We start from the raw sequence: 13,807 nt of genomic DNA on the forward strand, positions 1-13,807 counted from the left end.
CGTCCTAGTATAAGGTTCCTCAGCAGTGCACATCCACGGTCCCTCACGCGGGACTAGAACCCAAGACCTGCGGTCTCGCACGCGAACGCTGGTGGTCTAGCTTAGGTCAACTTGTGAATTCAACTGTGAATATACTACGATCTCCACAAATCTCAATACTGACAATAATCATGTGCTCATTAGTGACTAGCTTCAAGATGGAACTCCTGGAGTTCTAGTGAGAATCCGCTACCATCAGAGTCCAATCCGTGTCGATCATGAGACAATTATCAACCTTAGATAATAGATGAAGGGTTGTGCAAGATCATGGATCGATTGGAGTTATACATTAACACCGCTGAATCTCGGCTCAGTGGACTAAAGGTTAAACATTGGCGCGTGAGGTCGAGGGTCTTGGGTTCGAATCCTGCGTGCTGGATCGTGGATGCTCACTACTGAGGAGTCTCGCGCTAGGACGAAGCGGTTGTCCAGTGCTTCCAGGTTTTCAATGGTGGTCTAGCTTAGATCGAGTGGTGAATTCAATTGTAATTTCAACTAGTTTTGAAGTTCATACGCTTACTATCATAAAATTATACATTCCAACGTATATATAAATACGCTTATTGATTAATTTCGGAGATAAAATGTAATCATAACTATTGTATGAATGTATCCAACCTGATATATAGGGTTAAATAAGTATTTCCTCAAATTTTGTACACATACACGTAATTCAGACGATTAAACTGATACATCCCAGGTGTACGTATTGCGTTAGTTAGTATGCATTCATCTTTGTTCTTATAATTCGACCATTATTTCAGTACTTTTTTTGTATTATATTTAATACTGTATCAAATACATTTCTACCTATTTGTTCTAGCATCCATTTTATGTGTGGTTCTATTTCTTATCTTACAGAGTGAGAATACACGCTATTATCTCAATCGTTTAAATCATATTGGTGTAGAAGTAAGTACATTTGTAAAATGAAATTATTTGTCTTATTTCTCCCCATCATTTCCTGTATCAGATCTTTACTTCTAAAAGTTAAGTTGAAAAATGATAGAACAGTGGATCTTTGTAGTTATCATAGTATCTATTGCGTTACTTATTTTCTTTCTAATTGGATTAAAAACTAATCCTAATAAAATTGTAGTAATGCCTATTGTTTACATTATGTGACATTAGTATTCTGTTGATAAAATATCATTATCACAGGTTCTTATTAAAACAGTTTTATGTGTTATAATAACTTCGTCAAACTTTTAAATCACTTAAAGTTTTGTTAGGGAGTACTTACTTGATAATTCAGATTTTAAAAATTACATATGTTTCCGAACCCGTTTCATCTAACTCAGTTTGCGTAGTTGCTTTGTATCACTAGCTCTTAGGAAAACTTACTTAGAACTAATTTAATTGACCTTTCCTCGGTAAATGAGTTGTACTATTATCCTTGTTCATGCTTAAATATTTAGGGATACGATAAGCTGTTAGTCAGTGCTGAGATGAATAGTGTTTATTTTTACAGAAAATATGTAAACAATGATTCATTAAATAGTTATTGCTTAAGTATTGCTCCTTATAGATTACGGTTTGATATACTTCATTAATTCAAATAATATCTATGTTTAACAGGAAGCGTCTTGAAGTTTGACATACTTTTCCTCGCATTGTTTATTAGTTATAAACACGCGCAAATAACACCAACTAGACAGAAAGCAATTCGGATGAGTGTCAGTTATACGATTTAATCCAATGATATACTGATCATATGAAATTGTTTTTATGAGCATAAAATAATATAACTAAATATTGTCCACAAAATATATTATTTACTTAATCTTGTCCATTAACTGGTTATAATGCTATAGACATAATTTCCAAATTTAAGCTATTTATAATTAGCGGTAATCTAGTTATTTGGTTTCCTGTCTCTTTTATGGTTAATTAAAGCGTAGTCTATACAATTTTCTGTTCATTTTACTATTGAATGAGAAACAAGATTTTGTGTTACCTGTTCAGCACCCTACTCAACGTTTTCTCTCATCAGTATTATCATGTCACTGCCTAAATTATTTCTGCGTAAACGATAAATTCATTATTTACATGACGATAAATACACTTAAATCGGAGTCCGAACATTACGTGGATCCCAGTTAGTGGTCTACGTAATGTCTACCTGATAAACTATGAAGTTTGACCACTGACTAAAGTGCACAATGGGAACCATTGTTCACAAATCTCTAGTTGAAAAAGCAACCTTCTACTATCTTTCATGTTGCTGTTTTTCTTGCTAGTATTGTTTCTGTTATGAACTTTACTCCACTCATTGTTGTGAAAGGGCCTAGTAGAGATCAGATTTCAATCAATTAGTTCACGCACTTTCAGTAAATACCTTTTAAAGAGTTGTCTACCGTACTTTTATCTAACCGTGATTATGGGCCTCTCTGTAAGTGATGAATAGTTGTCGTATTTCTTACTGTTCAGGAAATCAAATTCAACTAGGAACACCCAACTCAGTTTTCTAGCACTGTCTAGCAATTTCTAGAATATATGGTTTATCATATGAGACATGAAGGTTTTGGGTTCTGTCTTAAATTATGAAGATGCACCGTTAATCAGATCCAAATGAGGATAAACGACGGATCTAGTGCTCCGTGGTTTTTATCGGTTTTCTTGCGGTGTGTGCTACTTATGCGGACAGATATAAGTAGTATGTGTCAGTCATGAGAAGTGTAATTCTTAGTAACAGAAGAGAAAAATAAAGAGAAGGGAGAAGAAAACTGAAAGCAGTCAAAGTAGCAACAGGAATGAAGGAATGATGTAGTTTGTGAGACACATTTCAAAGAGGTTGTGCAAATGGTATATTTGATGTTTGATTTCTCTATTTCACTGAGTCTACTTTAGTACTCGTTCACCACACTCCAACTGATTTCGATTCGTGATGATCAAATTACTTTTTCCAGTGTACCTTAAAATAGATACATCTTACTAAATAGACATGGTACCAAGTAGAGTTGCGTAATCTTTTGGTGTTGATTTCTCTGAACTAGATTTTTTTTTAATTGCAGAGCATTTTTTGTCACTCTGAACAATATCATCAGCGCTTGCCTCGTAGAAGTGTATTTACTAGAGGCTCATTTGTACATGAGATTGACACCGATATTGTCCAGATTAGAAATTAAATTATCTGGTTCAAAGAGCTCAACAACACCGAAAGCATCTACCTGAGCTACAAATCTTCCTCATTGTATGATCTAATTTATATCTCTACTGGAAAAGAGCTTTTAGAGAAGTTATATACAGACGTTAGTTGTTCTGATTTATATTCATAATACTTGATCAAGACTCTGAATTAACAAACCTCAACTTATAAATAAGTATATGGATAATGAAGTCACTTGACTTTTATGTATGTCATCAATAATAGTGGAGACTTTATAGATTTATCACATCTCACACAAACAAAATGTTGTAAAACATACAAAGTTATATCTTAGAGGCTTGGTTGTGTACATAGTGTAAATTATAAAATATGAGTTTTATGATTGTTAATGGTAGCTGATTACAGAAATTTTTACAAATCATTTTTCGATGTACAATCTCTTTCTTCCGTCGTATGATTATTATATCATCCATCACTCTTGTTTTATTCATTCTTCTCTTCTGACGTATTCCACGATTTGATGTTTAACTTAACATTGTTGAATTCAACGGATTCCTTTGCCTATATTTACATAATCATATACTGAGTAAAAGAATAATCATATCTAGTCAGTAGTTCATTTTATTACTTACATCTTATACCTAGTAGGCTTAATCCATCAATACTTATGGTATATAAACGATACTATGAATATTATTTTCAATCTTGAACCTAGTTTGTCATAATAATAGAAGGATTGGAACAACTCATTTCTTTATAATGATAATGAAAATATACGGTGGAAACTCACCAGTTTAAATGAAGATAGTAAGCTTACTTGAAGATTGGAATGCTATGAATACATTCCTAACCGCAGTTGAAGTCATTAATTGTTAATTTATCGTAAATTAGTTTGTAACGAACTATATATTTTTTGGAAACTTTGCTCAAATTAAATCACATCATAAGAATACTCAAATCTATAATCTAAAAATATTAAAAAGTTGAACACTTTACACTGTTTTTGTCCAACTTATTGACCAAAATTGATTCCACTGCCAGCTGTTCCGTTTATAGTCATGTATGTATACTTGTTATGAAAGTAAACAAAATACCGAGACACTGTTTTTATAGTTTATGTAATAATGTATTTGACATTGTATTACGTTAACTTGTAACACTGAATTTTATTAATACACAAATAAACAGGATCGGTTGAAATTTTATTCTTAAAAGCATTCAGAATGTCAGTTATTTACGATTGCACGTTAGAGGTTTTTGATGCTTAATTCAATTAAACAATATTTTTCATAGTTTTCAATAGAGCCGAAGTTCATTACACAAGGCTTTGGACTTTCAACTATCAGGTCACGTACTAAAGCATCCTATGTTTAATTTGATTAGTTGATTCGAAGTATTTCTTATGAGTAGTCGTATATCTCAAGGTTAAAATATAGTTACTGAGTCCTGTTTTCTAAATAAACATATATGTTCATTTTTTATCTTGTTCAAAATATAAAGACATTATCAACCATTATCTTGACTAACAATATCTACCAAACAAAACGATGTTACTGAAAATATATTGTTTTCAACTTATAAAACCCCATATGGATTTCTATCTGCTGTATAAAAATATATATTTAGATCCCTTTCGCTGTGGTATGTTGTATTTTGTGAAAACCCTTCCATTGATGTATGCAATGATTCATCATTGAGGATTTTAACTGTTACAAAACAAATTTGAGATGAACAACTGCTGTAAACATATAATGTCAAGTGGATTTCCCTAGAAGAGTAAGCTATTTGTTATCCTACATGTTTTCTTAAATGAGAACAAAATAACTTACATTTTTAGTTTATTCGAAAGTTAGTTCATCTTTCAATTAATTAAGTTCCACTTTCCTATCAAATTTAGACTATGTGGATAAAGTCTTTCCAGATATATTTTTTATTTTGTTTTGAACTCATAGGGACTGTTTTTCGATAGACTTTATCTCTAAAATATTAGAGAAAACACTTTCATTGATAATACGATACAATTTAACTGCTTAACTTTTAGAACAATCATCTCAACATCTAGTACTATTTACTTTTCTTATGAAATACAAACTAATAATCACACGGCAAACCACTTACATTATTTAAACTAAACTGATTCAGAAAGCTGAACATATTTAATCACTCACTTTTGCCGGGACGTTTTTCACTCTTCAGCTAGGGGTAATTGGTATTTAGGAAACATGAAATGGTGATATTGAATATCGATTTATACAACGATAAGTTGAATCTGAAACTGGAAGAATAAACTTTTTCCATTTCTGTTAATTATCTTCTCTGAGAAAAATTCATTTCGCACCTATTCTCTGAAACCATAGTTTTTATGTACTCAAACAGTTGAGTTGGTAATTGTTACGTTACGTGTGAATGGGTCTTTTGATCGAGGTAATCAATAAATTAAGAAATTGTACTAATTACTTTAATTGTGTAACGCAATAATCGGTAATAAGCTTTATATTATTTGCCTAAAATCATTGCTTAATCAATTCCCTTTTTTGTATAATGAGTATAGAATAATAAATCTTAATTGTATTTGCTTCATGCTCCGTTTCGTGATATTCAATTGGAGAAGAACGATTACAGTTTCATGATTACTCACTAGTTGTCTCGGATATCAGTAGGGATATGATGTTATCTTCATTACTCCCATATGTGTCACTCATTGTCGTTTTTTACGAATGGTTATTCCTTATAATGTCAGTCGTCTGTTAATTTACGTTTTTATAAAAGTGTCATATCTAGAGCTTAGATTCTTGCTATGCCGCGTACTACTAGACTACTTGAACGATCGAACCCGCAACGTCTCAAGAGAGAAGACAGAAGATTAATAAGCAGGAGTGTTATTCCCAACCAGTGCCGAATATAGTACAAAAATCTCATGTATTTATAGTTTTTGGCTGAGAGTAAATCATCATTTCGGACAGCCAATAGACACATAGGGGACCCTTCCTATTCATCCATTAGGGAAGCTACACGTCAACATTCTAGAATGTTCCTCCAGCGGTGATTGGATGGAATGTCTTCGGCTCTTTCTGGACTTCTTGATGCTTCCTTGAGTTTGCCAACGAGCCATCCTTACACAAAGGTAAAATAAATTCTATGTTACCGAAAGAAAATAACTCTACAAATCCATTCTATTAGTTCACACACATTATCAATGAATAACAGTGAATTTTTTTGAATAGTTCATGTGTTTCCGAACAATTCAAGTCTGACTTATCAGGCTTAAATATACGGATTTAGATGAACAACTTCCTGTCAAGTGTTTTAATAAATAACATTGAAGAAGCTTGCAACTAATTAAAATCGCTGATAATACTGTAATAGAGTTATTTCACTAAACGAATCACTTTACAAACTTGATTCGTAAAATTCAATATTAATAACTACTATGTACTATATGTACTAACCAGTGCTTACATTCTATTACATGGAAAAAATAATGCATTATATCATAAGTTAGTTTACCCCTGAACCACGATACTTTTTTATTCTTCGTAAACTATGACTTACAAGAGACTAATTAATTATGGTAAAAGAAAATACGGCAATAAAAATATTATTATTCAATTGATTTCTTTTTTTATAAGAAGTTTAGTTAATTACATTAAGACAAAAATAAAAAAACACATAAGATCGCCTATTGTTATTTATCGGTAAATTGGGAAATAAAAAATAATTAAATTATAATTAATGGTCTAAAAGAATTTCGTTTGATAAATTCACTTTTCCGATACAAATTATCTTAATCATTAGGATTTCATTAGTTTGTTTTATGATTTTCGATAGAATTATATTTTAACTTACATAATACTGTACAACATTAATATTAGGATTTACACAAGATACATATTAGATTTATCATATATGAACAAAAGGTTTTCATGTTTCTTTTTCGTCTGATACAAATTAGTTAACTTACGAAATATTTATTATCTCACTCACACTAGATAACTAGAAGATTGTTCTTCCTCCTCCACCCCCTCATCTTAATAACACTACAATAGCACATTGTTTAAACAAACCACTTCTTATCAGGATAAAAAATTGATCATTTCATTACAACAATTTATATGATTCCATGATATGTACAACATGTATATTCATCTCTTTCTCTCTCGGTATCTTGATACCATACCTGTAATGTGATTAGTAGAAGAATAAATAATCAAATTTTTTCCATCATTATCTGCTTGATTTATCATTTAAGACACGTTCACTGAAAGTTATTTATTATTTTTTTATTTAACCAGATAAATATTGATACAAAGAAGCAACAGATAAATATGCGTCTCACAAATCTCATTTGATTTGTGTGAGGGCTGTGATACTGCCCAGGTGCCCAGACTGAATTTTTATTTATTTATTTATTTAAACACATATATATTGGTACAAAAGGGCACCAGATACATATGCGCCACACAAAATAATGAAAGTAGGAAGAGAAGGGATGAAAAGATAAGGCGGACTGAAATGTACAACCAGAAGACTCTTTCAGTTAGGAAAGTTATGGCCACTCTTTATGAAGAAAGTAGAAGAAGGTTACAGCAGGATCGCCACTGGCTTCTATTCTGAGCCATATCTGATAACGTCTCTAGCCACTGTGTTGCACCATCTCTCGGACCCCAGCCAGGGAGTCGTGAAGGACCAACAGAAGCTAGCCCTTTGCAGCTTTCTTTCATACCACGACACCATGTCATACACTGACCTCCTCTCCGCTTTTTCCAACCAGTCCCAGAGTCGGCAAATAATGCACGACGTGGAAGTCTCTGGGACGACATTCGTAAAACATGTCCAGGCCACCGAAGTCGGTGTTTCAAGATGGTGACACCAATCGAATTATCGTCTCTGCGCCCGAACACACGATGCCGAACCTCTGCATTACTAACATGGTGTTGCCACTGAATGTCAGCAATCCTTCGGAGACAACGATGATCGAACACAGAGAGTCGTCTGACATCCTCAACTCGGAGAGGCCAGGTTTCACAAGCATAGAGCAAAACTGCTCTCACCGACGCGTTGTAGATCCGACCTTTTACATCCAGACTAACATCACGAAGGCGCCAAAGATGGCCCAGATTGGCATAAGCCGCTCTGGCTTTCATTATACGTGCATCAATCTCATCACTCACGCCACCACCAGCACTTATATAGCTGCCTAGATACACGAACTTCTCAACTACTTCAATCTGCTCACCATCCAGGGTGAGTACAGGATGAGAATCCTGCCAGTCTTGTAGGAGTACCTTGCACTTGGATGGTGCAAAGCACATGCCGTACCTGCGGACACTGATTGCCAACTGATTAAGTGTGGATTGCCTTGGGCACTATCGCACAGTAAGACAATTCTTAGGGGGCCACACCCCGAGCCTTTGACCTGAAGGTCTAGTCCACAAGGCAGTGGAGCATCTTAAGGAGATGCAGTCCCGTGGTAGCCGTTGACCAACGATTGGTTCATACGCCATTTGTTCCCTCAGGATACTGGAGCCCATTTGCACCATTGGTTTGGAATCAGGGTTTTCCAACTCCCCGAGGTGAGCCCTGCGTGTCCACCAACCCGGTTAAAGCGCCGGACATTCGCTTTTCGTCCTCTCAATTTCGTAAACAACACCCCTGCCACGAGAAGGTAGTGAGTAGGAATTCCCTGGTAGAGACTATATACGTGTGGCCATGTGAGAGCATTTCGAGAGAGAGGGCGGACTCTCCCCACTCTCGGCCGTACCAGGGCATATAAAATAAAAATGAATAGCATATCCGAGTTAAAGGAAATGAAACTCACTAGAGTATTTCTATTATTATTAGTATTTTTATGTTTTGATCACATAATTCTAAATAGATTTTTTGCTCTGCATATATTTCCTTTTATAGGTATACCATGTTTGCAATTATCCATAAGTATAATTAATATTCTACATTTAGAACTCTGTTTATATGGAGAATTAATTGTTCATGTTTCGATTAAACTGTAGGCTTTGCTTTTTTTATTATCGCATACCTTTTAAGATAAACAATCTAGTCATTTTGCATTCGATCTAAATTCATCACTTGTGAAATATCGTCTTCTCCTAAATCAGTTCAATATTGATAGAAGAATCTCTGTTATACTTCTTGGTTTGGTGTATTTTGAATTAAGAAATCCGTTGTTTTGTATACATATTCACATTTTATCATCTTAAATAAATCAAGAACAAAGATTTGAGAAAAATAATATGAACTGATTTCATTAGCTTCTTGTCAGCTACTTGCAACCTGTACTATTTAAAAGTTTAAACTACTTATTGAGTTGAAAATACTTACCTAAATAAATTGATAGATATAGGAAAAAAAAACTAGAGATAACAAGTTGGATATAACTCCAGTCAACAAAGAACCATTCTTTATCCATCTCAACTTCGAAGGTGATGATATTACAAGGACAGTCAGTATATACCTTAATACTGCATTAACCAAGACCTACCGTGCACCCAAACTATTAGTCCTGTAATTAAACATCTTCAATGCTTCAGTTAAGGGTAAACAAGTTCCCCATTCGTGTTAGCTTCAAATGTGCATAAATTAACGTATACCTGTCAGGCACGTTTATTGATTGATAGAAAAGAGGGCTTTCCTTGTATTTTTAAACATATTTTTAAAAAATTTTGACCAAGAGGGAGAAATACTTTCAATAATGTAATCTCTTGAAGACAAAACATCAGTTTGGCACCTTTAAAATCTTTCAGTGTAATTACCAAACGGCCAAGCCCTTGTACTTTGAAGTTTGCTGCAGAAATTGCCATGTGATTTATGTTTTCAAAGGGGCAATGTAGACAAACATTTTCTGTTTTTGTACCATAAAATTTAATTACTTGCATCATTTAGTTCTTTTCAAATCTTTAAATTACTTGGTTGTTACATCACCTTATTTAACTTACTTCCAGTTCAATAACTTTAATTTTTAACTAACCGAATTTTATTCACCTTATTTCTATTTATCATTGGCGTGTGCTCGTCACGTAACTACTTGTCCCTAACTTTTCGGTTTCTCCTTTTACTATTATTGTTGTAAAATTATTCCTTTACATATTGTATGTTTATAGGCAATTTTTATTTAGTTTCCTAAACTTGTTTACATCTTTCCCATACTATGCTGATTTATGAAAATAAAAAATCCCAACAAAATTCATTTATGTACTTTTAACTCAATTTATAATTTTAACCATTAAATAATATAGTTTGTAAGAAGCTGATAAGAACCTAATGAAATAGAATAAAATCATGTTATTTGCTTAAATGATTGCTCTTGCTTTCTTCTTTTTGATAAGTTGGTTGATGTATGACTTATGAAACTGAATTACTACTAATATTTGCATTCTAATCGCTTATCTTAAAAGGAAAATGCTATTTGTTGCTTATTCTAAAATATAAAACTTTTCAAAAACTCATAGTACAATAGCTTCATATCTTATCGAAAACCGGTTGGTGATACATGTCATTAGGATTTAAATTTTTTTCAAAATAAAACTAATTGTATTTAGTCGGTCGTGAACAATGTAGAGTCTGGGATATATGTGCATTGGTTCAAGTTTTCACACTATATCAAGATGAATATCAAAGGGGTAGTACTACTAGTATCAGTTACAGTAGAAAAAAAACATTATAGAAATTATGGTTTAAGATAAATCTGCATATATACAGGATATATTTTTGTAGTGTTTTTTACATGAATACGTGAATAATTTTTTTCCAGTTAGCGTTTTTTTAGCGAGTCGGTTTTCTACGGGATGGGGTCGCTAACCCCATGCCCAACCCTCCTCGTTTACCCGGGCTTGGGACCGGCAGTAGCCCCTGGAGGAGCTACAGGCAGAGTTATTTTACATAACTAAATAGAAAAAGTATATTGTTGTATACACTGTTATTATTAGATTCTATTTTATGCTCATAATGAAGATTTCTAACGAAGAAATTTTTATGCATATATATAGGAATGTAAACGAAGATGTATATTACAGTATATTGTGAAAAATAACAGTGTTGTTTATAGAATGAGCAAACAGTTAAATAAGAAATAAATTTCTTTCTCACTTCATAACCAATTATTAATTTTTCACTTGGAAATGGGTAAATGTAACACGTAATTTGGTATACTTAACAAGATTTATTAGTTGGTATAATGGACACCTGAGAGGAACACAAATAAATCAAATGACGGAATCGATCGAATATTTATATAACTAATGACGACTTTTCGCTGCAAACACGAATAATGTTGTACATTTAGTTTAAAAACACGATTCTGAACTGATTACAGAGTTATTGTGAATAATTCTTTTCTAAAATAACAAACAACGTAGTTTTATTATTTTTTTCACTTAAGGCTCTCTCATTTTGTTAAACATACAGTTACATTCTTTTCTTTGCCTTTTTCCTTTCATAAAAAATAATGCAACTTAAATATATATTTCTTAAAATTACATGTGCGTAATGTTTACATTTTCTAATGTAAATTAGCCATCAGAAAAAGAAACGCATACTCTAAATTACATTTAACGACATCATAAAGTTGTCAGTAAACGTAGTTAGTGTAATACCTCGTTAGTATATTTTTTTCATTGTGCAACGACATGTTCGTAATTTGTGAAACATGAAGCGTTGGCTTAGTAATTAAAACGTTCAATTTTCGGTCACCAAGGTTTAAATTCTAACCCCACTCCACCTATTTCAGTTTGACCAACTGTGTAATACTATTAGCCCTCACATTTCGAATGTGGATCCCAGTACCCGGTAAATGAGTTTATTCATTTTTATTTCTGTATGAATTTATCAAATCCTGACCTTACTTATTGTAGTATTTTTGTTCGTTAAATTTCACTGAATATATTCAAATCTTCTGTGAAAAATCTTAAATCACATGAATTTAATGTACAACATCCACTTCCTATCATTTTTCATTTAATCTCCCTCTAGTTCATTCTTATGTTTTCTGTCTAAAATTGTTCTCATTTTGCACTGTTAAGAAATATAGCGTCTTAAATCTATGAACTGTCGTATCACATTTTATGTTTCCTGGTATATTTATCTCTTGTAAATGTAATCCCCCTTAAAAGCTTTTCAGTTGATTTTGGTTTCCAACATCTAAGTTTAGTAAAAGGATTTCTAAAAGATATAGCATTACATGGCTGACTTCTACTTTAGATTTTTAAGATCCAATTTCTGCATTTATTGTTCTAATAGAATAATATGTTTTTATTATCTCAGTGAGTTAAAAATAGATTTTTGACTGTTTCACAACTTCGTGTAATTCGCTTCTCGATAAAATAAATAAGTAACCGGATTAGACTAACACTATTTTAAGTAGTACAATGGATTTCTTGAAAAATTTTTTATTTTTTAGAATTATCGTCCAACTGATGAAGACATAGTTTGGTCACGTAAACCAACGGAATCTATAATTGAAGAAGAAATAAATGTTCACTCATCATCACTTGTTTTTATTGACGTTGGTGGACAGACAAAAGAACGTCGTAAATGGTGTCAATGTTTTGCTGATATGACATCTGTCCTGTTCCTTATTGCTTCCAGTCATTACGATGAACATTATCAAGATCGATTAACTAAAGAATTTCGAAATAAACTACATGAAGCTATGGTTGTTTTTGAAGGACTTATCAATCATATTGCTTTTAGACGTGTTTCCATCATTATATTTTTTAATAAAACTGATATACTTAAAGAAAAGTTGAACTCACGTACATCAAATATTCGTGATGAGTTTCCTAATTACCCTGTGAAAATGGATCCATTCCGTCTGCAAGATGTTCAAACATTTATGGTTGAAGTATTTGCCTCTCTAGTCAATCACAATTTTCCACCAGATACTCAAGCTCGTTCAAGTCTTTCACACTCATCATTCAATAATACTGCTAAATGTTCATCTCTTCATAGACAAAACTCTGTACCTATATCCACTAACGTAACATTTACAGCCCCTGTACGAAAACGTATGGTCTATCGTCATTTCACAACTGCTGTCGATAGGCGAAATATCGAAACGGTATTCAATGCTATGCAAGATACAGTGTTGCAAAATAATTTACGTCGTATCATGATGAGCTAAATACATATATATAAAGTTCATATATTTGGACTATAAATTGTTTACTTCCATTTTCTGCTTTGGTTTATTATGTTGTTTGCGCCCTTGGATCTCAGTGAACACAATATCTATACCTTCCGAAAATTAATTAAAAGTCTTACTCTTCTTGCTAACAATGTCTGTGCCAAATTCAAATTACCCCCAAAATCATCCCTACTACTAATAAAAAATGCACCCTTTTTATTTCATATTTTCTTATCCAATCATTGTCTTTCACGCTACTTAATTCTTCATTACATAAATATATGTGCTTTCTAAGTTTCGATTTATTCTCCACGCATTTGCCTATGTTGAGCTTACATATATAAACACGAGATGTTAATGGTACGACAATCTATCGATTATATATAGATACAGTGATTTATTCCATTTGATTTGTGTAGATAATATATCTTATTTTTCTATATATATATATATATATATATATATATATATTACATGAAGGGTCTCGAAAATAAAGAAACAATGGTCCGTATTCTGGAGCAATA

General features: G+C 32.6%; 1 protein-coding gene across 1 annotated transcript in view; it reads left to right on the forward strand.

The window, feature by feature from the left end:
- The window catches only part of Smp_074510 (putative gtp-binding protein alpha subunit, gna), a 30,219-nt gene extending 16,642 nt beyond the window's left edge, over positions 1–13,577 (forward strand). The window contains exons 4-5 of the mRNA XM_018789874.1: positions 901–951; positions 12,558–13,577. Coding sequence (XP_018655274.1) covers positions 901–951; positions 12,558–13,280 — 774 coding nt within the window. The 3' untranslated portion in view covers positions 13,281–13,577. The remainder of the gene's footprint in view (positions 1–900; positions 952–12,557) is intronic.
- Positions 13,578–13,807: the final 230 nt, after the last annotated feature.

Source organism: Schistosoma mansoni, chromosome W (assembly GCF_000237925.1).
Source record: "Schistosoma mansoni strain Puerto Rico chromosome W, complete genome".
Lineage (NCBI taxonomy): Eukaryota > Metazoa > Platyhelminthes > Trematoda > Strigeidida > Schistosomatidae > Schistosoma > Schistosoma mansoni.